Source organism: Scyliorhinus torazame, chromosome 27 (genome assembly GCF_047496885.1).
Source record: "Scyliorhinus torazame isolate Kashiwa2021f chromosome 27, sScyTor2.1, whole genome shotgun sequence".
NCBI classification, from domain to species: Eukaryota; Metazoa; Chordata; class Chondrichthyes; order Carcharhiniformes; family Scyliorhinidae; genus Scyliorhinus; species Scyliorhinus torazame.
This window is the reverse complement of record NC_092733.1, coordinates 35,669,509-35,696,451: the sequence shown is the minus strand read 5'-3', so window position 1 is coordinate 35,696,451 and position 26,943 is coordinate 35,669,509. Positions and strand designations below refer to the sequence as shown.

At 48.4% G+C, this 26,943-nt stretch overlaps 1 protein-coding gene across 2 annotated transcripts in view; it reads left to right on the top strand.

Annotated features, from left to right (window-relative positions):
* Window positions 1–26,943, top strand: part of LOC140403350 (uncharacterized) — a 153,271-nt gene that overhangs the window by 108,438 nt on the left and 17,890 nt on the right. For both annotated transcript variants that reach the window (XM_072491251.1, XM_072491250.1), the window contains 3 exons: window positions 19,260–19,376; window positions 20,481–20,552; window positions 25,368–25,436. In XM_072491251.1, the coding sequence (XP_072347352.1) occupies window positions 19,260–19,376; window positions 20,481–20,552; window positions 25,368–25,436 (258 nt within the window). The remainder of the gene's footprint in view (window positions 1–19,259; window positions 19,377–20,480; window positions 20,553–25,367; window positions 25,437–26,943) is intronic.

Here is a 26,943-nt window from a genome sequence, read left to right as displayed (position 1 = left end):
TTGTCACAAGTAGGCTTCAAATGAAGTTACTGTGAAAAGCCCCTAGTCGCCACATTCCGGTGCCTGTTCAGGGAGGCTGGTACGGGACAACATCTCCCTGTCTGCTCTTCCTCAGAGCCATAGTGGCCCTATTTCCTAGATCTCCCTCAGTTTTTTCACCATCTGACCTATTGCTCCCGTGCCCACCCCCCTGCCATACTAGTTTAAACCCTCCCGTGTGACACTAGCAAACCTCGCGGCCAGGATATTTATGCCTCTCCAGTTTAGATGCAACCCGTCCTTCTTATACAGGTCACACCTGCCCCGGAAAAGCTCCCAGTGGACCATTTAACTGAAACCCTCCCTCCTACACCAGCTGTTTAGCCACGTGTTCAGCTGCTCTATCTTCCTATTTCTAGCCTCACTGGCACGTGGCACAGGGAGTAATCCCAAGATTACAACCCTTGAGGTCCTGTCTTTTAACTTTCTGCCTAGCTCCCTGAACTCCTGCTGCAGGACCTCATACCCCTTCCTGCCTTTGTCATTAGTACCAATATGTACCACGACCTCTGCCTGTTTGCCCTCCCCCTTCAGGATGCCTGCTACCTGTTCTGAGACATCCTGAACCCTGGCACCAGGGAGGCAACATACCAACCTGGAGTCTCTTTCACGTCCACAGAAGCGCCTATCTCTGCCCCTGACTATAGAGTCCCCTATTACTATTACTCTTCTGCGCTTTGACCCTCCCTTCTGAACATCAGAGCCAGCCGTGGTGCCACTGCTCTGGCTGCTGCTGTTTTCCCCTAATAGGCTGTTGCCCCCCGACAGTATCCAAAGGGGTATACCCAATCGAGAGGGGGACAACCACAGGGGACTCCTGCACTGACTGCCTGCCCTTTCTGGTGGTCACCCATTTCTCTGCCTGCACCTTGGGTGTGACCACATTTATATAACTGCGATCTATGACGCTTTCCGCCACCTGCATGCTCCTAAGTGCATCCAATTGCTGCTCCAACCGAACCATGCGGTCTGTGAGGAGCTCCAGTTGGGTGCACTCTCTGCAGATTAAGCCATCCGGGAGGCTGGAAGCCTCCCGGATCTGCCACATCTCACAGTCAGAGCACAGCACCCCTCTAACTGACATTGCGTTAATTAATTAGTAAATTAAAAAATTTTTAAAAATTAAAAGTTACTGTTAACTATATGTTTCCGAGCACTAGATTTCTACTATAAATGTAAAAGCTAAATACAGTACTCTCCGATCTCTGACTTAGATACCCCTCTAAATTATGATTAAGTAATTAATTAATTATGTTTAATTAGTTTAACAATGTTTAATTTTTAAATTTAGTGCAGATTCAGCCAATCAGGTCACAGCTTTCCTGTGACATCACTTTTCAGTCCCCCTCGTCCCTCCGTCCCCCAGTCGGATCACTCAGAATAGCAGAATATCTATCACTTACCTGTTCCCAAGTTGCTGCCCGGCTCTCTCTCTCTCTCGCTCCCGAAAATGAAGGCTGATGGAACCTGGGGGGTGAGATTTTATATCACCTACCTTCCCAGGGTGCTCCCTGGTTTTCTCCCTGCTTCCCGGAATGCACTCTGGATCTCTCCCTGCTGATTACCAGTTACAAAGCCAAACGAAGGAAACAGAACAAAAAAGGGAAACATCACCTCCTCCCACTCCGCCCCGAATTACCACACTGCCCAAATTACCAAGTTCCAATTCCCACTCTGCATGCGTCTCACTCATTCAGGTTGTGTCTCCTTCACCTGCGCAAAGCCTTCAGCAATACTCCAGTTCTTCCCAACTAAGAGACCAATACACGGACCAGACCCCAATTTAGATTAGGAAACCGGCCAAGAAACCCTAAACACTTTTTCCATTTGTAAACTCTGAGGAAAAGATACTTCGCCCCAGAAGTGATTCCACTGACAAATAGGGATCTTTTATATTAAAACAGGCTACATTATTAAATGTTTTCTAGCCAACTTACCAACCCTAGATAACCTCTCCCTAAAGTTTGACATATAGGACAGTAGTCTCAGAACCCTGACTCACCAAATTCCTCTTAATTAATCAATTTGAACGGATTGAATTTAGGTTACTCATTAGGGTGCAACCCTAATTGCAAATAGTACAAGCGGAATTCCTTTATCCCAATCCTCTGGATATTCCTGACTATAGGCCCTCAACATAGTCTTTGAAGCCTGGTGGCACCTTTCTAAACCTCTGGACGATACGCTGGTGATTTAAATTGCCTTACTCTTTAATTATTCATAATTTCCCTGAATAACTTTGACATCAAATTGGATTCTTGATCTGGTCAGATTTCTTTTCATTGTCCGTATTTGTTAAAATAAATTGTTGGTTCCTCTACAACCCATTCAGTTGTAGTATTTCTTAACGGAACGGCCTGTTGAAATCTAGTAGACAGACCCATTATGGTCAACAGATACTGATTCCCGCTTTTCACCTTAGAAGGGGGTTCCACACCATCTATTAGGACCCGAGTAAAAGGTTCCTCAAATGCCGGACTGGGTATTAAGGGTGCTGGTTTGATTGCCACTTGAGGTTTTTCTATTACTTGACCTATGTGGGGCAGTACGGTAGCACAAGAGGCTAGCACTGTGGCTTCACAGCACCAGGGTCCCAGGTTCGATTCCCCGCTGGGTCACTGTCTGTGCGGAGTCTGCATGTTCTCCCCGTGTCTGCGTGGGTTTCCTCCGGGTGCTCCGGTTTCCTCGCACAGTCCAAAGACGAGCAGGTTAGGTGCATTGGCCATGCTAAATTGCCCTTAGTGTCCAAAATGGTTAGGAGGGGTTACTGGGTTATGGGGATAGTGAGGGCTTAAGTGGGCCGGTGCCGACTCAATGGACCGAATGGCCTCCTTCTGCTCTGTATGTTCTATGTTCTATGTATGCATATGTGACATGTACGGCAAAATTTAACTACATCCTTATGAGGTCCAGGCCAATAAAATGTTTTTGTATTTTTGCTTGAGTTGCCTTTATTCCTAAATGACCCCTTCCGGAACTTCATGCACAACCTATAAATCCTCCTTTCCATAATCCACAGGTAATACAACTTGATGAACTTCTGCCCATTCTTCATGCCTGAATATGTAAAGGTCTCCATTTCCTCATTGATACATTATTTCTAATGTAACAACCCTCCGTATACATTCTATTTCTGTATATGCTTTCTGATACAACTGCTTTATCTCTGAATCGTTCTGTTGTAATCCTACCAATTTTCTTAAACTAAAGATATCCGCTTCATCCTCCACCTGCTCTTGTTCTTTATCAGCCATCTGATCAAATATTGTTCCTGATAACTGAACCTCAGCCTCCTTATCTTTACTCCTTGACTTCTCCTCCTCCTGTCTCAACCTTTGGCTGTGTGATCTTGTAACCACACAATCTGGAATCACCCCAGGATGTGCTTATTGCAACACTTCAGTTGTTTGATTTCCACTGCTTTTCAACCACAGTAGGCATCACTCCCACCAATATATCTGACTTAATTCTCCACCGTCGGGATGCTCCATTTTGCCATGCAGCCCGGGGCTGCCCCATAATTGGAAACCCCATTGACCAGCCAGCGAAATGGAGAATTCCAACAGTGTGCTGAACCAGAAATCTGGTGCGGCCGGACGAAGAAATCTACCCATAATTACCCAGGATAAACTGTACCCCTGAAAAAGGTAATTTCTCTATTACTCCTACCACCACTTCACCACTTTTCACCGCTCTGTCTAATCTTACCTTATATAATGGCACACTACTCCTCTCACCGCGAATTCCACACATCATCACATTTTCTGGCAACCCTGCTTCCAAATGACATACCTCCATATTAGAGATTGACTTGCTCCTGTATCCCTTAAGATTTTAACCTCCACCTCGTACTCACAAGTAAGTCTTACCCCACCAAATAAAATATTTTAAAAGATCTGACACCTTCTTATCCACCAACCTCTGTCCAGGCTGTAGTAGTATGGACCTCTTTAGTTGCAATCATGGTTTATTTTGTCACTTTAATAAACCTCACTGGCTTGTCCTAATTTACCGAGTCTGTCTTTCCAGTACTTTTCTTAAGCCACCAACACTGCAACTTGATGTGTCCAACTTTATTACAATGAAAACACTTAAGTTTCCCTATATCTCTTCCACCATCATAAGTTTCCTTTTCAATATGAGTCAAACTCTCCTTAATATCTCCAACAAGACACTCTTTGCCTCAACCACCTGTGGGTTTCTCATTTCCCCAGTTTCTATCCTTCGCAGACTTAAAATGATGTTGAAAACCAAACCTTGATTTATGAATGAATTCAAAATCATCTGCCATTCCTGCTGCCTGTATAGCAATTCTAACCCTTTGCTCTTCCACGTGGGTTCTCACTGCTGGAAATGAATCTTTAAATTTGACCAAAATAGTTACTTCCCTGAGAGCTCCAGATGTTTGGTCTATTTTAATGCGTTTATCCACCTATCAAAATTATTTGTTTGATTCTTCAAATTGTATACATGTCTGATCTGGCGCTTTTCTTAGATTTCTAATCGTCTGTCTGTAGGCTTCTGGCATTAGTACATATACACTTAAAGCGGCTGTGTCACCTCATCATAATTCTGAGATACCTTCTCTGAAAGTGATGCAAACACCTCACCAGCTCTATCTGCCAACATTGTTTGAACCAACACTATCCACATATTTTCTGGCCACTTTGATTGTTTAGCGACTCTCTCAAATAAGATGAAAAAAGCTTCCACGTCTTTCGCGTCAAACTTCGACAGTGCTTGAATCTATTTAAACATATCCCCACTAGGAGGGGTTAATATTTCCTCTAGATTTTCCTCAAACTCTGCCTTTACCGTCATCATTTTAATTTGATATTCTCTTTACGTGTTCCCATTTCCAAAGTTCAAATTCTCTCTCTCTTTCCTTTCCTTCTGCCATTGTCACTCTTTCACTTTCTTTTTCTTTTAATTCCAATACAAGCTGTCTCATTTCTTTTTTTTTTAATAAACATTTTATTGAGGTATTGTTTGGTATTATAACAATAAACAATGTACATGAAACTATAAACATCGTGCAAAAGCCCTCTCCCTCCCTTACAGGTCCCACCTTTATTAACCCCCTACTCTAAGCTAAACTAACCCCCCCCCCCCACTTCTGCTGATGATTAATTTTTCGCGAAGAGGTCGACGAACGGTTGCCACCTCCGGGCGAACCCTAACAGTGACCCTCTCAAGACGAACTTGATTTTCTCCAAACAGAGAAAGCTAGCCATGTCCGATAGCCAGGTCTCCGACTTCGGGGGCCTTGAGTCCCTCCAAGCTAATAGTATCCGTCTCCGGGCTACCAGGGAAGCAAAGGCCAGAACGTCTGCCTCTTTGTCCTCCTGGATTCCCGGGTCTTCCGACACCCCGAAAGTCGCCACCTCAGTGCCACCCTTGTTTTTAACACCGTGGACATAACATCTGCAGACCCCTGTCAAAATTCCCTGAGCTTCGGACATGCCCAGTACATGTGGACATGGTTCGCTGGTCCTCCCGCACATTTTGCACACCTGTCTTCCACCCCAAAGAATCTGCTCATCCGGGCCACTGTCATGTGAGCCCAGTGAACGACCTTAAATTGTATCAGGCTGAGCCTGGCACATGTTGTGGATGCGTTGACTCTACTCAACATGTCCGCCCATAGACCATCCTCCATGTCTCCTCCCGGTTCCTCCTCCCATTTGCGCTTCAGCTCCTCGGTCTGCGTCTCCTCTGACCCCATAAGTTCCTTGTAAATGTCCGAGATGCTCCCTTCTCCTACCCACCCTCTGGAAACTATCCTGTCCTGAATCCCCCTCAGCGGTAGGAGCGGGAAGGTTGACACCTGTTTACGAAGGAAGTCCCGCACCTGCAGATACCTGAATTTGTTTCCCCTCACCAACCCAAACTTTTCCTCCAGCGCCCTCATACTCGGAAAGCTCCCCTCTATAAACATATCCCCCATCCTCTCAATCCCTGCTCTCCGCTATATCCGGAACCCCCCATCCATACTTCCCGGGGCAAACCGGTGATTATTACAGATTGGGGACCAGACCGATGCTCCCTCTGCTCCCACATGTCTCCTCCATTGCCCTCAGACTCTCAGGGCCACCACCACCACGGGGCTGGTGGAGTACCGTGCCGGCGGGAATGGCAGAGGCGCAGTTGCCAACGCCCCCAAGCTGGTGCCCTTGCATGAAGCCGCCTCCATACGCTCCCATGCCGACCCCTCCCCACCACCCACTTCCTGATCATGGCTATATTCGCCGCCCAGTAATAGTTGCTATAATTTGGCAGCGCCAGCCCGCCCTCTCCCCGACTCCGCTCAAGTATTACTTTCCTTACTCGCAGGGTCTTGCCCGCCCAAACAAAGCCAGTGATCACTTTGTTGACCCGTTTAAAAAAGGACTGCGGAATAAAGATGGGGAAACATTGAAACACGAACAGGAATCTCGGGAGGACTGTCATCTTCACCGTCTGCACCCTCCCAGCTAATGACAGCGGGAGCACGTCCCATCTCCGAAAATCGTCCTTCATTTGGTCTACTAGTCGGGCCAGATTTAGTTTATGCAGCCGTTCCCATTCCCGCGCCACTTGAATGCCTAGATACCTAAAGCTTCCCCCTACTAATCTAAACGGCAGCTCCCCCAATCGCCTCTCCTGTCCCCTCGCCTGGACCGCAAACATCTCACTTTTCCCCATATTTAGCTCATACCCCGAAAACCGGCCAAATTCCCCGAGAATCCTCATGATTTCTTCCAGCCCCTCTAATGGGTCCGATACATACAGAAGCAGGTCGTCTGCATAGAGCGAGACTCTGTCTCCACCCGCCACCTACCCGCCCCCCCCCCCCCCCCCAGACCAGCCCCTTCCAGCCCCTTGAGGCTCTCAGAGCAATTGCCAGTGGATCTATAGCTAGCGTGAACAACAGTGGGGAGAGGGGGCATCCCTGTCTCGTACCCCGGTGCAGTCGAAAATAGTCCAATGTTGTCCTATTCATCTGTACACTTGCCACAGGAGCCTGATACAGCAACCTGTATATCATGGAGTTCACCTGACCACCAACATTTAATAGATTTTGGTTATGGGGAGCGCAAGGGCCCACTTTACAGGTGTGATGCAACAGAGAGCTATAAGTATTTTTAAACAAAAACAATGTTTATTCTATGAATCCAGGAAACATTTTATAAACACACAGTAAACATCTTATCAACTACCATCACTGATACCCCCTCAAAGATACAGTACTCTATAGGTAACCCTTAGTAACTTTCCTAACAACATCCAGAAGTCAAAGACCCTTGTTAACAAAGACAGTACGTTTGCATTCCTTACAGAAACAGGTATTACTTTGAAATCATCAAGAGATCTGGAGATATTCTTTAGCAGGCAGAGAGAGAGAGAGACCAACTTGCAGCTCAAAACGAAAGTGAAAAGCAGAGCTAGAGCCAGAGCCCCACCCACACACTGACATCACTGCAGCCACTTCAGAAGACAAGCATTTCTTAAATGTGGGTCACTGTCTGTGCCATGTCTGCACATCCTCCCCGTGTGTGCGTGGATTTCCTCCGGGTAGTCCGGTTTCCTCCCACAGTCCAAAGATGTACAGGTTAGGTGGATTGGCCGTGATAAATTGCCCTTAGTGTCCAAAATTGCCCTTAGTGTTGGGTGGGGTTACTGGGTTAGGGGGGATAGGGTGGAGGTGTTGACCTTGGGTAGGGTGCTCTTTCCAAGAGCCAGTGCAGACTCGATGGGCTGAATGGCCTCCTTCTGCACTGTATGTTCTATGTTCTATGTTCTAAAGTGTCATTCCCATGACAGACCTCTTCCGAAGAAACTCTTAGCCACTGAAAGAGCAATTGTACCAATCACTCCCTATTTAAACTGACAGAATTCAACACCTGATTGAAAACACCAGGGGCGCGATTCTCCGACCCCCCACCGGGTCGGAGAATAGCCGGGGGCCGGCGTGAATCCCGCCCCCGCCGTGTCGCGAATTCTCCACCACCAGAGATCCGGCGGGGGCGGATTCGGCAGGAATCCCCCGGCGATTCTCCGGTCCGCGATGGGCCGAAGTCCCGCCGCTGTCGACCCACGCCAACCGCCGTGGATTGAACCACCTTTGGGACAGCGGGACACGGCGGCGTGGGCGGGCTCCGGGGTCCTGGGGGGGGGCGCGGGGCGATCTGGCCCCGGGGGGTGCCCTCACGGTGGCCTGGCCCGCGATCGGGGCCCACCAATCCGCGGGCAGGCCTGTACCGTGGGGGCACTCTTTTCCTTTCGCCTTCGCCACGGTCTCCAACATGGCGGAAGCGGAAGAGACCCCCTCCACTGCGCATGCGCAGGGATGCCGTCAGTGGCCGCTAACGCTCCCGCGCATGCACCGCCCGGCAATGTCATTTCCGCGCCAGCTGGCGGGGCACCAAAGGCCTTTCCCACCAGCTGGCGGGGCGGAAACCAGTCCGGCGCGGGCCTAGCCCCTCAAGGTGAGGGCTTGGCCCCTCAAGATGCGGAGACTTACGCACCTTTGGGGCGGCGCGATGCCGGACTGATTCGCCCCGTTTTTGGCACCAGTCGCCGAACATCGCGCCGATATCGGAGAATCCCACCCATGCTCCTTACACTCACTCTTTGTTTCCCAAAACAAACAAAGAATTATACCTTTAAATCCCGGACGAACCCCCAATTTTTGTTATGCTAGCGGACCAGACATCATTTATATTAGCAACTGGACGAGACCCCTAACAATGATTCCGTTTGCAAACTGTGAGGAAAGAGTACTTTGCCCCAGGGGTGATTCCACTAACAAATAGGGATCTTTTTTATTTAAAAAAAATTATTCTTATTAGCACAGGAGGAATCGCATCAACATCACAGAAAATAGCGTTTCAATTAACAGTTAAACAAGTCGTAAAATCACGTTACATCCCCCCTCCCCCTCTCGGGCTAGTGAACGGTCAATTTCAGCCCCACAGGCCCCGGAGTCACAACACAAGAGAATTAACCAATAATTCTGATAAAACTTCCCAAAATCTTTGCCTATATGCTTCGGGAACAAATTCATACGCATCCAGAATAGCCCTTCTTACCGCGTCATAATTCTTCGGCTCCCATTCTGATAGGGAAGCATAAACTTCCTCGACCCACCCCGTCAATTTGCTTGGCTTGGGTAACGGTCACTTTTCCTTAGGCCACTCCATTTGGGTTGCTATTTTCTCTAAAGTCTTAAAGAAGGTTTCTACCAACTTCTCTTCGAATTTTGGGAGGGCTTGCATACATTTAGATATATCGCCACTGGGTTCCGTTCCTCTCTCTCTCTCTCTCCCGGTTTCAGAACTAGAGGTGCAGGTTTTATGCTCAAACCCCACCCCTTTCACTCCCAACCGGGTCTGTTTTCAGGTGGGGGGGATGGACATGTAAAGAATGTTGGGTCCCCCACCCATCTCCTTCCTGCCAATTACCCAACCATAATTATGATGGGTGAGCAAGTCACCCACTAGGCTTTCACCCCCCCCCCCCCCCCACCCCCACCCCCACACCCTTAGGCCAATCGAGGCCCTTAACTGTTCAGTCGAGAGACAATTAAGGGCTTCAATCTCCCTGCGCAGTCACAAAACGCTGGGCTGTAGCAGGCGGGTCAGAGTGCGAAAGGCTATTTTTGAAAGGGCCTCGTTGAGAAGGTGGGGAGTAAGGAGGGCGCGCGTCAATAAGTGATGTACATAGGGAGTTACCCCTCCCCCGATACGTCACCCGCCCCTTTTCATTCCTCCCTAACTGCCCACCAAAGCCCATCACCCCGCCCACCACACACACCTCCGAGGGAAAAGTAGATTTACCGATTCTGGTTGGAGCTCTCACAGCCAATCGCCATATCCGATTAAATAGCCTTCATCTCCCCCGCCGCCAATACCTTTCTCATCGGATGTTTGAGCATAAAGTCCAAGGTCGACACCATCACTCAGAGAGTGCTGCACTGCCGGAGGCGTCTTCATCTTTCGGATGAGACCAGAAATTGAGCCCCCCACCCATACCCCCCCCCCCCCCCCCCCCCAGCTCAGGTGGACGCAAAAGACCCCATTACACCATTTCGAGGAAGAGTAAGAGGAGCTTATCCCCAGTGTCCTGGCCAAAGATTCAGCCCTCAATCAACATCACAAGAGCCGGATGATCAGGTCATCGGCCCATTGGCGACGTCCGTGAACTCTTGCTGTGCACATCGTGGCTGCCACGCTTCCCTCGTTACGCCCCGGTTGGCCGTGGAGCACTGTGAGGTGCGGCGACGATGAGAAGCGCTGTGTAAATGTAAATCCTTCTCCCCTTCCTCGAAACCGTCCGATGAAATTGAAAATAAATCACACAATTTTTACAATAACCTTCTGGTCTTTCCAGCACGTTGCTCACGACAGGATCGAGGGAGTTAATCCTGGGAGTTTTCAGGCCCAGAACAAACAATTTAACTTGACATCATATTGATGTAAATGAGTACAGAGCGAGCAAGCGGCAGATGGGAATTTGGAATGTTCTCTTGTTCAAACTCTTATCCTCTATAAGGAAGCAGAAAATGCTAATTATGTCCAGAAATGGAATCTTGGTTCTGCCTGGTCGATTGCCAAGATGCATTTTTACTCCCTGCTTCTGTTTTGGAAAGGCGAGATTTTCTTCCTCAGTGAACACGCTGCGCAGTTAATAAAACGGTCGGCAGACAACAATCTCTGGCGTCTGCGAATGCTTTCTCTGCTGCTGCAGGGCGATGCTGTGCTCGAGGTGTGTCAGGCTCACGTTCCATATCAGCTCCTTAGAGTCCCTCCAGTGCAGAGGGAGGCTATTCAGCCCATTGAGTCTGCACCGACCCTCTGAAAGAGCCACCCTACCTAGGCCCACTTCCCCCCCCCCGCCCCCCCCCCCCCCTCCCATTTCCATAACCCAACCTAACTTCTGTGGGCAACATGGGGGCAATTTTAGCACAGTCGATCCACCTAACCTGTACATCTTTGGACTGTGGGAGGAAACTGGAGCGCCCGGAGGAAACCCATGCAGACAAGAACAAAGAAATGTACAGCACAGGAATAGGCCCTTCGGCCCTCCAAGCCCGTGCCGACCATGCTGCCCGACTAAACTACAATCTTCTACACTTCCTGGGTCCGTATCCCTCTACTCCCATCCTATTCATGTATTTGTCAAGATGCCCCTTAAATGTCACTATCGTCCCTGCTTCCACCACCTCCTCCGGCAGCGGGTTCCAGGCACCCACTACCCTCTGTGTACAAAAACTTGCCTCGTACATCTACTCTAAACCTTGCCCCTTTCACCTTAAACCTATGCCCCCTAGTAATTGACCCCTCTACCCTGGGGAAAAGCCTCTGACTATCCACTCTGTCTATGCCCCTCATAATTTTGTAGACCTCTATCAGGTCGCCCCTCAACCTCCTTCGTTCCAGTGAGAACAAACCGAGTTTATTTAACCGCTCCTCATAGCTAATGCCCTCCATACCAGGCAACATTCTGGTAAATCTCTTCTGCACCCTCTCTAAAGCCTCCACATCCTTCTGGTAGTGTGGCGACCAGAATTGAGCACTATACTCCAAGTGTGGCCTAACTAAGGTTCTATGGCCTAACTAAGGTTCTAAGACACGGGGAGAACGTGCAGACTCCGCACAGGCAGTGACCCAAGGCTAGAATTGAACCCGGGTCCCTGGTGCTGTGAGGCAGCAGTGCTAACCACTGTGCTACTGTACCGCCCTTATGCGAGCGACCATTACTAATGTTACTTTGCTGACCCCCAGGTGAGAGAGACAGAAATTCTTCGACATTATTGAGTAGAGAAGCAAATCGATGCAGGAAGAATGGAGACGTACACAGGGAAATAAGATGGGGATGGGTTGCTGAGAGAGCCTACGGAGGGGGGGGTGGGGTAGATTTTATCAATAGTATGTCATTCCTGCTGGTGTAACCGGAAGCGTGTGCCTTTTCCATTCGTTCTTTCCCCATTCCCCACCGGACTAAACGTCTAAGCTCCGACAGTGTGCAGGGGGAATGCATGTAATTCCTGCGACAGGGGAAGCTTTTCATTGGTGAATCCTGACATTGCTGCACCTATGGGTGGACTGTGTTGCTAACTTTGCCTTAGTTTAATTGCTCTGTTTTATCACCTTTGCTCTCGAGTCGCCAGGTATCTTTCTGATACCGCCACGTGGTTCAAGTCCGAGTAATGATCAATAATCCAATACGCCGCTTAGTAAGATTTAAATCAAAACACATTTATTATACACAGTAATCACTACTCATGCATAAATTCTACGTCTAAGCTACTTCTACGACTAACAGGCCAATACTTAACTTCGGACTGGCCCACCAGGTCAGGGAAACAAATGGCCTTTTGTTCGGGTTCTGAGCCTGCGGGATTCGAAGTTGGTACAGATTGGTAGCTAGGAGCACCTATCTCGTAGCGAGCGTTGAAGAAAGACTTACTGGATATCAGCGGTGGCTGGACCGGTCACTGTCAAGGGTTGGTTCGCGTTGCTGAGTGACCCGGTCAAAAAGAACGATTTGAACTTGGGCTTGATTCTTATAGTCCCCAGGGGGCTTCCCGCCTTTCGGGGCGGACCCTGTACCTGGTTCCAAGTGAGACTTTGTCCCAATCACTTGGTTCGATTTTCTCCAATGCTGGAGCGGTCCCCTGATCGATGGGCGGTCTTGAGGTGGTCGTTCACCTCCCATTGTGTCAGCTTCTGCTGGCGCCGATGAGTCTGGGTTGGCTTCATGTGTCTAAATGTTACTCATTGTTCCCGGGGATTGTTCATTCGTATGCAGATGGCTGGTGTTTTGTTATGCTGATGGTTGCCGGTATCGATCTTGTCTGGCCTTTCCAGAGGTAAATACACGCTCAACCTGCAGCTGCTCGTTTGTGTCCTGTTGGCTGACTTTCCCATCAGCCTTTGCCGTTCGCCATTCTAAATTGGGAGTTAGCCATTTTACCTGGCTACAACTGTAAAAGAGCCTCCTGGGAAAACCGGGAGGCTCCACATCACAGCCACAACTTTCCCGCCCAATCCCATTCCCATTACATATTGAGGACGCAAAGGGTGCTTCTAAAAAAATTAAATTTCACTTGTAAATTTTTCACATTGCACAGGTTTCACTCAGTCATCGCTTTCTGTTGAGATTAACCTAGCCCGAGAGCTAAATGTATTGGCACGCCTCACGGATGACGCACATTGATGGTTACGGGGGAGTTAGGCCTCACGGATGATGCACATTGATGGTTCGGGGGAGTTAGGCCTCACGGATGATGCACATTGATGGTTACGGGGGAGTTAGGCCTCACGGATGATGCACATTGATGCTTACGGGGGAGTTAGGCCTCACAGTTGACGCAGATTGATGGTTACAGGGGAGTTAGGCCTCACAGATTATGCACCTTGATGGTTATGGGGGAGTTAGGCCTCACGGATAGCGCACATTGATGGTTGCGGGGGAGTTAGGCCTCACGGATGACGCACATTGATGCTTACGGGGGAGTTAGGCCTCACGGGTGACACACATTGATGGTTACGGGGGAGTTAGGCCTCACAGATGATGCACATTGATGGTTACGGGGGAGTTAGGCCTCACGGGTGACACACATTGATGGTTACGGGGGAGTTAGGCCTCACGGATGACGTACTTTGATGGTTACGGGGGAGTTAGGGACATTTCCTTTCTGGTGGAAGAAACAATGGTCTGTTTTCCTGTTCACTCTCCGTTGAATGTTCATCTTGGTGTCCAATGTTGTACTCACCACTCATGAGACATGACTGAACCCCCCTTCCCTCCCTTTTGTGCATTGTAAAGGACATTGCCCCTCGATTACTCTCAACGAGGGTAAATTAAATGTTGTAGGTGAACTCAAAGCCCTTTAAGGACTCTGCCAGTCACTGTCCTGAGAAGGACACACAGTTAGACAGCAGCGAGACCTCTATTCGGTCCCCTCATTTTCTTATCTTGACTGACTGTTCCCAGCAGACATTTCCCCCCCCCACCCCCACCGCACTCGGGGTATTAACACAGTGGTTAGCACTGTTGCTTCACAGCACCAGGGCCCCGGGTTTGATTCCCGCCTTGGGTCACTATCTGTGTGGAGTCTGCACGTTCTCCCCGTGTCTGTGTGGGTTTCCTCCGGGTGCTCCGGTTTCCTCCCACAAGTCCCGAAAGACGTGCTGTTAGGTGAATTGGACATTCTGAATTCTCCCTCTGTGTACCCGAACAGGCGCCGGAATGTGGCGACTAGGGGATTTTCACAGCAGCTTCATTGCAGTGTTAATGTGAGCCTGCTTGTGACACTAATAAATATTATTTTATTGTTATTATTATGCCCTTCCCATTTCATTCCTCCATATCCCAATCCCACTCTCTGTCCTCCCCTGAATCTCTCTGCCACTCCTTCATGGCTCTAACCTTGCCCCTTGACATTCAATGGCATTACCATCGCTGAATCCCCCACAATCAACATCCTGGGGGTTACCATTGATCAGAAACTGAATTGAATTAGCCACATTCATACTGTGGCTACCAGGGCAGGTCAAAGATTAGGAATCTCACGGTGAGTAACTCACCTTCTGACCCCTCAAAGCCTGTCCACCATCTACAAGGTACAAGTCAGGAGTGTGATGGAATACTCTCCACTTGCCTGGATGAGCGCAGCTCCAACAACACTCAAGAAGCTCAACACCATCCAGGACAAAGCAGCCCCGCTTGATTGCTCCCCCTTCCGCAAACATTCACTCCCTCCACCACCGACGCACAGTGACAGCCGTGTGCACCATCTACAAGATGCACTGCAGCAACTCACCAAGGCTCCTTAGGCAGCACCTTCCAAACCCACGACCACTACCGCCTAGAAGGACAAGAGCAGCAGAAACCTGGGAACCCCACCACCTGGAGGCTCCCCCCCAAGTCACTCACCAGCCCGACTGAGAAATATATCGGCCATTCCTTCACTGTCGCTGGGGCAAAATCCTGGAACTCCCTCCCTAACAGCACTGTGGGTGTACCTGCACCTCGGGTACCGCAGCGGTTCAAGAAGGAAGCTCACCCCCCACCTTCTGAAGGGCAACTAGGGATGGGCAATAAACGCTGGGCCTAACCACGATGCCCACCTACCCGCCCCCACCAGTGACTCACCCTTGCTGGCCCCGAGTGTCCATGCAAGCTGCCATTCTCCAGTTCTCCCCATTTGTGACATAGGCGAGATAAACCGTCCACATTACACACGCACGCACAACTATGAAATTCTGGATTTATCTTGAAGTGAGGACAACAGTTTAAAAACATGTTGAGCCAACCAGAATTCCTTTCCAAATGTGTCTCACGTAAGATCGCGCCACAGGCCGGCATGGGGCGCAACAGGCCTCAAACACTTCAATTCTGCATCTGTAGAAATAAAAATTAAAATTTCACATCCCGCCACCTCCCACGACTGGGGGCTCCATTGAAAGCCCGCTGTGAAACTTGGTTGACGGGTAACAGGAAACAGAACTTTAATTTCTTGAGCAGTTGAATTGTAAAATAGTTGTCAAAGGAAATGTAGAGTGGATGAGGCATGCTAATGGAACGCCCTCTTGTGGAGACAGGAGGGATAGCTGAGGTACTAAATGTGCACTTTCCATTGCCCAGACTCTTCACGAGCCAACAAGAGGCCCCAGGCCCCTGCTCTGGGGGTGGATACGGGTTCAAATCCCACCACAGCAGCTAGTAGAATTTAATTCAATTAATACATATGGATTATAAAGTTCGTCTCAATGATGGTGACCATGGTAATTATCATTGATTGTTGTAAAACCCCATCTATTACATTCTCAGACCAGTTCCCAACAGTGGCTCAAATCCTTGACAGAAACCCCAATATTTTACTTTAATTTGGGAAGACTGTGAGAAAAGGGCAGCTCACTCGAGGAGTGACTTCAGAAAGAAATGGGGGGCATGGGACATTAAAACAAACTTGATTACCAACACAGTATTAAAATATTTAACATCACACTAGAAAATAACTTACAATTACCCCTTAAACAAGACTACTCAATACAGTGAATACAATATCCTTAACTGCTATCTTTATTCCCACTTAAACAAGGGAAAACACCATCTCAGCTCTCAATCCACTTTAACTACCAATGCCACATACTTGGTTCACAGAGATATTCTTTTGAGAAAGAGAGATCTCCTGGAGTCACATGTAGGCCAGGCTGGGTAAGGACTGCAGATTTCCTTCCTTAAAGGGGATTAGTGAACCAGACGGGGTTTTACAACAATTGACAATGGTTACATGGTCATCATTGGACTTTTAAGGGCAGCACGGTGGCAGGTTGGTTAGCATTGCTGCCTCACGGCGGCGAGGTCCCAGGTTCGATCCCGGCTCTGGGTCACCGTGCGTGTGGAGTTTGCACACTCGCCCCGTGTTTGCGTGGGTTTCGCCCCCACAACCCAAAAGATGTGCAAGGTAGGTGGATTGGCCACGCTAAATTGCCCTTAATTGGGAAAAATGAATCGGGTACTCTAAATTTATTTTTAAAAAATCATTGGACTTTTAATTATTTTGGCGTGGTGGGATTCGGACCCAGGTCTCCAGACCATTACCCTGGGTCTCTGGTTACTAGTCCAGCAACAATACCACTACGTCACTCCCTCCACATTCTTACCTATCTCTGTATCATCAGCAACATTACAGTTGGTCCTGTCATCCAAGTTATTGACGTAGATTCCGAATAGTTGAGGCCCCAGCACTGATCCCTGCAAAACACCACTAGTTACAGTTTTCCAACCTGAAATTGACCCATTTATCCTGACTCTCTGTTTCCTGTTAGCCAAATCCCCTAACATTCTATTATGTTAAACCCAACATCATGAAATCTTATTTTGTCCAGTAGCCTTTTAAGTGGCATCTTATTAAATGCACCACATCTAGTGGTTCCCCTTTATCCACCCTGCTTTTTACATCCTCAAAGGACTGTAAAACTTGTCAAACATAGTTTCCCTTTCACTAAACCATGTTGATTCTGCCTGATTGTATTATAAGACCATAGGATCTAGGAGCAGAAGTAGACCATTCGGCCCATCGAGTCTGCTCGGACATTCAATGAGATCATGACTGATCTGATATAAGCCTCAGCTCCACTTTCCCGCCTTATCCCCATAACCCTTGATTCCCTCGCTGATTAAAAATCTGTCTCTCTCAGCCTTGAACATACTGAACGGTCCAGCCTCTACAGCTCTCTGCGGTAAAGAATTCCACAGATTCACTCCCCTCTGAGCGAAGAAATTCCTCCTCATCTCTGTCTCAAATGGGCGACCCCTCACTGGGATCACACCCTCTGGTCCGAGACTCTCCCACAAGAGGAAACAACCTCTCAGCATCGACCCTGTCGAGCCCCCTGAGAATCCGATACGCCTCAATAAGGTCGCCTCTCTCATTCTAAACTCCAATGAATACAGCCCGGCCTACTCAACCTCGCCTCATTAGAAACACCCCCCCCCCCCCCCCCATCTCCGGGATCAGCCTAGTCAACCTTCTCTGGACTGCCTCCAATGCCAGTACATCTTTCCTTAGATAAAGGGGGCAAAACTGGCACGTTGTTCCAGAAAATTATGATTTTTCTAAATGTTCGGCCACTACTTCGGCAAGAATGGATTCCAGCATTTTCCCAGTGACAGATGTCACACTAACCAGCCTATAGATTCCTACTTTCTGTCTCCCTCCATTCTGAAATAGAGATTGTGATTCTCCCACCCACTGAGACCTTTCTCCGATAAATCCATAAGTCCATAAGACATAGGAGCAGAATTAGGCCATTCGGCCCATCGGATCTGCTCCACGATTCAATCATGGCTGATATTTTTCTCATCCCCATTCTCCTGTCCTCTCCATATTACCCCTGATCCCCTTATTGATCAAGAACCGATCTGTCTCTGTCTTAAAGACACTCAGTGATTTGGCCTCCACAGCCTTCTGCGGCAAAGAGTTCCACAGATTCACCACCCTCTGGCTGAAGAAATTCCTCCTCATCTCTGTTTTAAAGGATCGTCCCTTCAGTCTGAGGCTGTGTCCTCTGGTTCTAGTTTTTCCTGCAAGTGGAAACATCCTCTCCACGTCCACTCTACCCAGGCCTCACAGTATCCTGTAAGTTTCAATAAGGTCCCCCATCATCCTTCTAAACTCGAACGAGTACAGACGTTCCTCATACGACAAGCTCTTCATTCCAGGGATCAGTCTGAGGAATAAGTAGTTCGGTAAAGTTAGGAGTAGATACTAATACAGACGATTAGAGGATGAGGGTAGCGGACTTTTAAACATCTCTAGCTTAGGCTGGAGAAAATGGGTAGCAGTCTAATTGCCGGTAACTGGGATTTCGCAAAGCATGAAGAGGGGGATGGGCAGCCATTAGGACCATTTCTTTGTTACAGGAGAGACTGGTGAGAGGGGTCTCAGAATTAAGGAACGCGGAGGAAAGCCTTTGGGAGCTTTGTATTTGTCACCGTTACCTTATTTGGTCGTGCGTATGTGAAACTCGATGCTGAATCCATGTGTGTGAAACCAGATGCTGTGCTCCCTTTGTCTCACTCGCTCTGGAAGTGTCAAGAGACGTGGAGTCTCCTGCCTTTTTAATCAGAGTGAGTGGAGCTTGCAAGCTATTTGAAATAAAATAAATCAATACCTACAATCCGACTCAGGGGTTGACTGAGACTAGACTGAGGGCAGAAACAATTCAATATCGTCAATTCTTGCGAACCTCCTCTGGACCCTTTCCAAGGCCAGCACATCCTTCCTTAGATACGGGGCCCAAAACTGCTCACAATACTCCAAATGGGGTCTGACCAGAGCCTTATACAGCCTCAGATGTACATCCCTCCTCTTGTATTCTAGCCATTTCGACATGAATGTGAACAATGCATTTGCCTTCTTTCAAGGCAGGTGCTCAAGTTCAGCGGACTTTTGAAGTCAATCTTTTGTCCCATCAGTTTTCCTCTCGTAATTATTTTGGGGTCCTCCCTCCCAATTTGCCTATTGATTATCTACTACTCCTGGGTTGTTTTTTGTATCTTCTACTGTGAAGCTTGTTCGAAGCCTCTGCCATCTCCTACTTTCTGGCCATGAATTCCCCAGTTTCACCCACCGTGGGATCGACGCCTCGATCATTCACAACCAGACGGAAAGGTTCTGCAGAAAATTTCACAACGTACTTTCTCATCTCCATTTCCCATTCCAGGCCCCGGTAAAGGAACAGCAGGAGCGGATGGGAAGAAGATCCCCAATCTCGTTGCCTATGTTCTCCTGGGGCTCTTTGTCCTGTTGATGATCATATTCGTCGTTGGATTGTTGAAATGTAAGTTCTTGAAAGTGTGTCATATGCGGGTGGCGTTGAGAATCTTAAGGGAAGGCTGATGATCCTTCAGAACTGACTGAAGGGATCACCGAACAAGTTTTCAAGTTTTAAGACTTTCACTGTAACAAACAGTCTAAATGCAACCTTAGGTAAACACTATTTGTTCGGCACCTTTGGCTCTCAACCACACTCACAATTTAACTTTTAGCAATACAAAAGATCTACTGTTTTAGTTCTTCTTTACTTTGTAAGGTGCACTTCATTCTCCGAGAACCAATCCAAAGCTATTCTCCACTTCCAATGGCCTACTTTCCCAGCCAGCATTAATCCCAGAAATAACTTTCATTGTGAGGGTTGACCTGGAGATTCCTTCTCTCTAGCCAAGGCTAGACAGATCTTCCAGCCTCCTTTAATTCCTCAGGAGCTCAGTCTCTTCAGTCTGACTGTGAGCTCCCACCTGCATTCTGCATGGGTGAAACATAGGGTCATATTCTTTCTTTCCTTTAGGTGCAGGGCTAGCTGCCTCTATCTCCTGCTCTCTCTGTCAGATTCTTGCAGACTGACATGTGCCTGTGAGTTGCGGGAATACCTTAGAAAAACAGTAACCCGCTACCACAATGGCTTTCTGTGAATCATTTCACTCTCAAGGCTTAATGCCATGGCAGCATGAATCACCTAAGCCTTGTATCCAGGTAGAAATGCTAATTAGCTACTCTCCACATTCCTAACTCCCATTCTATCATGGAATTAAACTGATAGCCTCCAACAAAAACCTGACATGCGTAATGACTTCCCTGTGAGATTAGCAGCCCACCCGGAGTCAGTACAACTGCTCTGTCCAGTGTTTATAGGTGTGAATATCCAGCACCTTCTCAGGAAACCTGCCCCCCCCCACTTCCCACCTTAAAGAACAAAGTCACCTCGGCTTGTTGTTGGACAGAATTCAGAGTAGGCCCCACTTAAATTTCTTTATTCTTTCATAGGATGCGGGAATTGCTGGCTAGTCCATCCCTAAGTTCCTCAGTCACATCCATTTGGAGGCAGTTCTGTTGCTTGAGATGGTTGGAGTTGGGGGAGTGCCGACAATAACTCTTTCGTTTTCAGTTAAACAGGTCTCCACCGAAATTGAAGATTTCAGGGATGATGTCACGATGCAAATTGCAAAGCTGAAGAGGGGTAAGTGTTTGTCAGCGTGTCCCGTGTTCAATACGGCCCAATCAAACGGAGGCGCCTCATTACTGGACCAGTATTGGATTCGTTCAGAATGACTCTCCAATGCCCCCCAGTGGCCCAGTGAGTAAGTGCAATGTGTGGGACGTGTCTGCGTGGGTTTCCTCCGGGTGCTCCGGTTTCCTCCCACAGTCCAAAGATGTACAGGTTAGGTGGATTGGCCATGATAAATTGCCCTTAGTGTCCAAAATTGCCCTTAGTGTTGGGTGGGGTTACTGGGTTATGGGGATAGGGTGGAGGTGTTGACCTTGTGTAGGGTGCTCTTTCCAAGAGCCGGTGCAGACTCGACGGGCCGAATGGCCTCCTCCTGCACTGTAAATTCTATGATAATCTATGATAATCCACAGGATCCACTTGTCCTGCAGTCAGGGCCGCAGCCTCTCTCCTTCTTATGTGGTCCACGCGCCTTCCAATTGTCTCCTTTGTAGGTCCACCAGATAGGATACGGGCCTTGCGACTATTCCCCACAGGTAACCATGGTGATCCGACCCCCAGTTTCCAAAAAAATTGAGATCATCTGCTTTGAAAGATCTGTTACCTTTTGTCGTATACCTCTGGGTATTTACATCGAAATATAGAAAATAGAAGCAGGAGGAGGCCATTCGACTCTTCGAGCCTGCTCCGTCATTCATTATGATCATGGCTGATCATCAAGTTCAATACCCTGATCCCGCCTTCCCCCCCCCCCCCCCCCCCCCCATATCCTTTTATTCCTTTACCCACATGAACTGTATCTAATTCCTTCTTGAAACCACACAAAGTTTGGCCTCACCTCCAGCCCTCCCGCCAAATTGGGGAACGCCAGATCCGGCCGAGTTCGGAGACGTCGCCCCAGCAGCAGATCCGCTCGTGTGACCCCCCCCCCCCCCCCAGGTGGCAATGGGGGAGGTGGTGTTGTAAGACAGGGGGTAATTGTCTAGCTCATTCACAATGGCCTATCTGGCTGTTACTCCATCGCGGGTGTGAAGGCCCGGACCACTGTCTCCGCCAGGCCGCTCGAGGCTGGGGCTGGGTGATAAGGGACTCTGTGGGTGTGTCGGGTACCCTTGGCTCAGTTCCTCCCTTGTAAAAGCAGTGCTGTTATCCGAAACAATAACTTCTGGGAGGCCGTGATATCGCACAAATCTGCCTTGATCTGTGGATGGCGGCTGCCAAAATTGTACATATTTCCTGGACATCTGACCACTTAGAACGGGCTACCACACAGAACCAGGAACGTTTTCCTCAGGAAGGGACCAGAAAAATCTATTCGGAATCTTGCCCAAGGGCAGCCAGCCCTTTCCCAGGGATGTGGTTGAGTTGCAGACGGCAGGGTCTGCTGTAACTGGCCGAAATCACACCAGTGGACCAAACTTTCGATGCCCAGCAACCAGATGTCGCTCCTCGCCAGCACCTTCATTTTGGTCTTGTCCGGGATGCGTGCAGTGTAGCTCTCTCCCGCTGGAGGTTCTACCGCTGCCCGGGAACACCAAAGGAATACCCCGCCTTCGCACCTCAGTTTGTTCTTCCTCAGCTGGTCGGGTCTGAGCTGCTCCAATTTATCGTGTCGGCCGCCCGAAACCATCCGCTTCATTTTAGACAGGACTGCGAACGGCTGGGCCCAATATGATGATGCGGGCAAGGTGCCCTAGAAATTTAAAGCCAGGGCAATTTCCTGTGGCATCGAGGGCGGAACCACGCTCTGAGGGAGCGGGAGCCGTCTCAGAGCGCCGGCATTGGACACCTGAGTCCCGGGCCGATGTTGGGAAACGTAACCGTAGGCAACCAAACCCAGAGCCCAAGGCCGAAGCAATGGCTGCCTAACCTCGCCGACAGCCGTTTGTGATCAGCGGTGATGGTACAATGGCGGCCTGTAAACATATTGGTGAAACGTTTTCACCCTGTATCCTACTGCTAGGCCCTCCTCCTCAATTTCCGGACATCTTTTTCCGGCCTTGGTTACTGTCCAGGAGGCCAAAGCGGTGGGTCGATCGTGCTGTCTTCCATTTTGTGTGATAGGGCGGCTCCTCTACCCCATAGGGCGAAGCTTCACACGACGATGCTGTGCCGACCATTTACCCTAATCTAAGATCAACCTAACCTACACCCCTTCAATTTACTGCTGTCCATGTGCCCGTCTAAGAGTCGCTTAAATGGCCCTCATGACTCTGACTCCACCACCTCTGCTGGCAGTGCATTCCACACACCCACCACTCTCTGTGTAAAGAACCTACCTCTGACATCTCCCCTGTACCTTCCTCCAATCACCTTAAAATTATGTCCCCTTGTGACAGCCAGTTCCACCCTGCTGCTGTGCTGTACTGTTCTATGTTCTATGTAAAGGTTACTTGCTTGTCTGGGTCAAAGTGAACTAGTAAATTGGACGATTGTACAGCCACTCTGACCTGTTCGAAGGCCTGTTGCCTGTTGCGGATCTTTCCAGTGGCAACTTGCTATTTCTTTAGGAGGTGATGCAAGGGCCCAATGTGGTTGCTAGGTTTGGTATAAATCAGCCGTAATAATTGACAACACCCAGAAATTATTTTAATTCCAGGATGTTTCTCAATGCAGGAACCTCTCTGATTGCTTCGACCTGACCTTCTTCGGGGTCTCGGCCCAGGGCACCAACTTTAAACCCCAAATACGTAACTTCACTGGCCTGAAAACTGATTTTTTTTTTCCCTTTTCAGTCTTGCGTCTCTAAACCTCTTTAGGACTTCCTCCAGGCTGGCCAAATGTTCCTCCTGTGAAGTCCCCGTCACCAGGACATTGTTCAAGTGCACCACGACTTTTAGAATTCCCTGCAGCAAATTCTCCATCATTCGTTGGAAGATTTTGCACGGAGACAATATGCCAAAGGGCAATCTTGTATCCCGGAGCATGTCCTTATTTGTGTTGATCGTTGCATATTTTCTGGAGTCTTTGTCGAGCTCAAGTATTGGGTAAGCATGGATCAAGTCGAGCTTTGGATATGTGAGCACCCCCCCCCCCCCGCCCCCAGCTTTGTGCAAAGATCTCCTCTCTTTAGGATAGGACACCTGTTGAGTTGGGCCGTTTGGTTCATGGTGAGTTCGTAATCGCCACAGATCCTGACAGTGCGGTCAAGTTTTACAACGGGAACAATAGAAGTCACCCAGTCAGAGAACTACACCGGCCTTATGCTTCTTATAAATCCTTCAAGCTTCTCAATTCAGCCTCAAGTTTCTGATGCAGAGCATATGGAACAGGCCGGGTTCTGAAGAATTTTGGTGTGGACTGCGGTTGACATACGTTTTGGCCTTGGCCCCTTGTATCCGCCCCAGCTCATTTTGAAAAACATCTTCGTACTTGCACAGAATCTCTTAAAAGGCTCCACGCAATATTTTAAACATTTCTGGCCAGTATAGCTTTACCTGTCATAGTCAGTCACGCCACGTGAAGTTTGGCCTCTGACCTCCCTCAACGATCCTGGGTAATTGAGCAGATTTATGCTGATACGACACTGGTGCAGTTGTGGTACTTAATATCCTTAGGGTTTTCCCCGTATAAGTTACTAACTCGGCAGCCACACTGCTTAACCTCAGGGGGTTAGACTCCTGCTCGTAGATTCTCAAAGGTTTGTTCTCCCACAACTGTGGCAAAAGTGCCCGTGTCAACCTCCATTCTCAATGGTCGCCCGTTTACCATTAGGACTATCTCGATGGGAGCCGCCTTGTTCAACTTGGCCATGTTGAACTTAAATGTCTCGGATTCTTCCTCAGAATCTTCCTCTACTTCATGTGTTTTTGTTTTAAACTGGCTCATCACCGTTCTTGAATGTGGCCCTTCCTGTTACAATCGAAGCAAATTAAATCTTTGCGATGGCAGATATCCTGAGGATGATCTCCCCCACACCCATATCAACATTCTTGGGCTGACAGCCCGTTTTTTTCTTTTGCTTCTGTCCACGATCCTGCTTCTGGTATCTCTGTTTGGTCTCCTCTCTGCCTGCCACTCGGAGTCCTCATTGAGTAGCCATTCCCCTCCAGAGTTGACTCACCTCACCGTCCTGCACACAATGTAGCTCAGAAGCATTTTAGGCACATCTAGTGGCTTCAGATATCCCTATCGTTTTATCCGGGGATATTTTTGTTTCTGCTAACAGTTTCCTTTGGATTGTCAGATTGTTAACACCGCAAACCAACCGATCGCGTAACATGTCACTGAATGACCAGCCGAGTTCCCGGTGCTTAGCCGTTTGACGAAGTCTTGCTCCAAATACAGAAGTGGTCTCCCCTGGGTTCCTGATGGCCGAATTGAATTTATCCCGTTGCATTATGCTAGAGGCACTGCCGTTGTAATGTTCCTTCCCTAACCGATCAAACGGCTTGGTATCCGGAGCTTTTGGAGATTTTAAACTTCTAATGACATCTTCTAATAAGTCTGGGGTCCGCACATCGTAAGCAAGTTCACTTATTCTTTGTCTTCTCCAGTAATGTAATTAGCAGTGAAAAAGTACTGGAGCCTCTCAATGTATTGGCCCCAGTCTCCAGCCCCCCGATCAAAAGGATCGAGTTTTCCTGTTTGTGTCATTATTTTTCACTCACTGTAACTGCCGAGATCACTTCTCTTTCCTTCACTGGAAATCTCGGTTGGCGCCCCCTTCCCCCTCGAATTGTGGAACTCGTGACCATAGTCCGATTTATCCTCGTCGCCAATGTAATAGGCTTCGATGCTTAAATCTCAAAGTGATTGATTCAAACACTGGGTAGAGATTGCATTTGTTATAAATTCTGTGAACTGATGTTTGTCTTCCATTTGCAGAGTTGGGTGATCAAATAAGGAACGACCATTTGCAGCTGGTGAAAGGACAGAGAGAACTGGGCAACAAAAGTAAGTCAACATTCATCCTGTCACAGCAGACAGGCTAACTTCTCGATTGTTACAATACCCAGACCAGACCCCAATTTACATCAGGAAACAGGATGGGACCCCAACAGCTTTTCAATTAACAGTTAAACATTTCTTACAAAATAAAGAAAGGTCTTTGAGCTAACTTTCCCATCTACTTCTAATGTTTCAATGAAGCAAAATCCACACACACACTGGTCAAATGCCACTTATTAATAAAGTTAACACTCTGTGGCTGACAGGTTTATTCACAATGTCCTTGGGAGAGAAGCTTTCAGAAGTCAGTCACCTCCTTTCCTCAGAACCTAGAGCAGAATTCTAAAAATGAAACTAAAAACAGATACAGGGCAGGGCTGAAAATGAAACTAAAATCAGACCCAACCCCTCCCATTAGTGACGTCACAGCCTGCCTGTTAACCCTTGATCCCTGTGGTACACCACTGGACACCGGCCTCTAGTCACACAAATAGCCTTCTACCACCACCTTCTGTCTCCGATCACTATGCCAATTTAGGATCCAACTTGCCACGTTGCCCTGGATCCTATGTGCTTTATCCTTATTTATTATTCTCATGTGGGACCTTTTCATGTGGGACCTTGTGAAAGACTTTGTTGAAATCCATATAATCTACATCCACTGCACTACCCTCATCTGCACACCTGGTCATCTCCTCAAAAAATTCAATCAAATTTGTGAGGTATGACCTCCCTCTGACAAAGCCATGCTGACTATCCAAATCAAACCTTGCCTCTCCAAGTGGAGATTGGTTTTGTCCTTCAGAATTTTCTCCAATAGTTTCCCCACCACTAACGTGAGACTCACTGGTCTGTAATTCCCTGGATTATCTCTACCACCCTTCTTGAAAAGTGGAACCACATTAGCTGTCCTCCAGTCCTCTGGTACCTCCCCTGTGGCCAGAGAGGAATTAAAAATTTGGGTCAGAGCCCCTGCAATCTCCTCCCTCATCTCCCACTGCAGCCTGGGATACAACACATCTGGACCTGGGGACTTGTCCACTTTCAAGCACGCTAAAACCTCCAAAACCTCCTCATTCCCTATGCCAAACTAGTCAAGAACCTCACTGTCCCTGTGCCTGAATTCTGTGCCCACATCCTCCTTCCCCAAAGTGAGAACAGACGTGACATACTCGTTTAACACCTTACCAATGTCATCCGGCTTGACGCACAGATTACCCCTTGGTCCCTAATGGGTCCCACTCTTTCCTTCGTTATCCTCTTCCCTTGATATTTAAAGAATATCTTGGGATTCCCCCTAATCTTACCCGCCAGTGCTTTGCCATGTCCCCTCTCTACTCTCTGAATTGCTTTTTTGAGTGTGTCCCCTGCACATCCACGAGGGTCTCTGTAAATTTGCTCCCTTTGTACCTGTTAAAAGCCTCTTTTTTCCTTCCTATCAAATCCTAAATATTCCTAGACATCCAGGGACCTCTGGACTTGTTGCTTCTACATTTCACCCTGAAGAGAACAC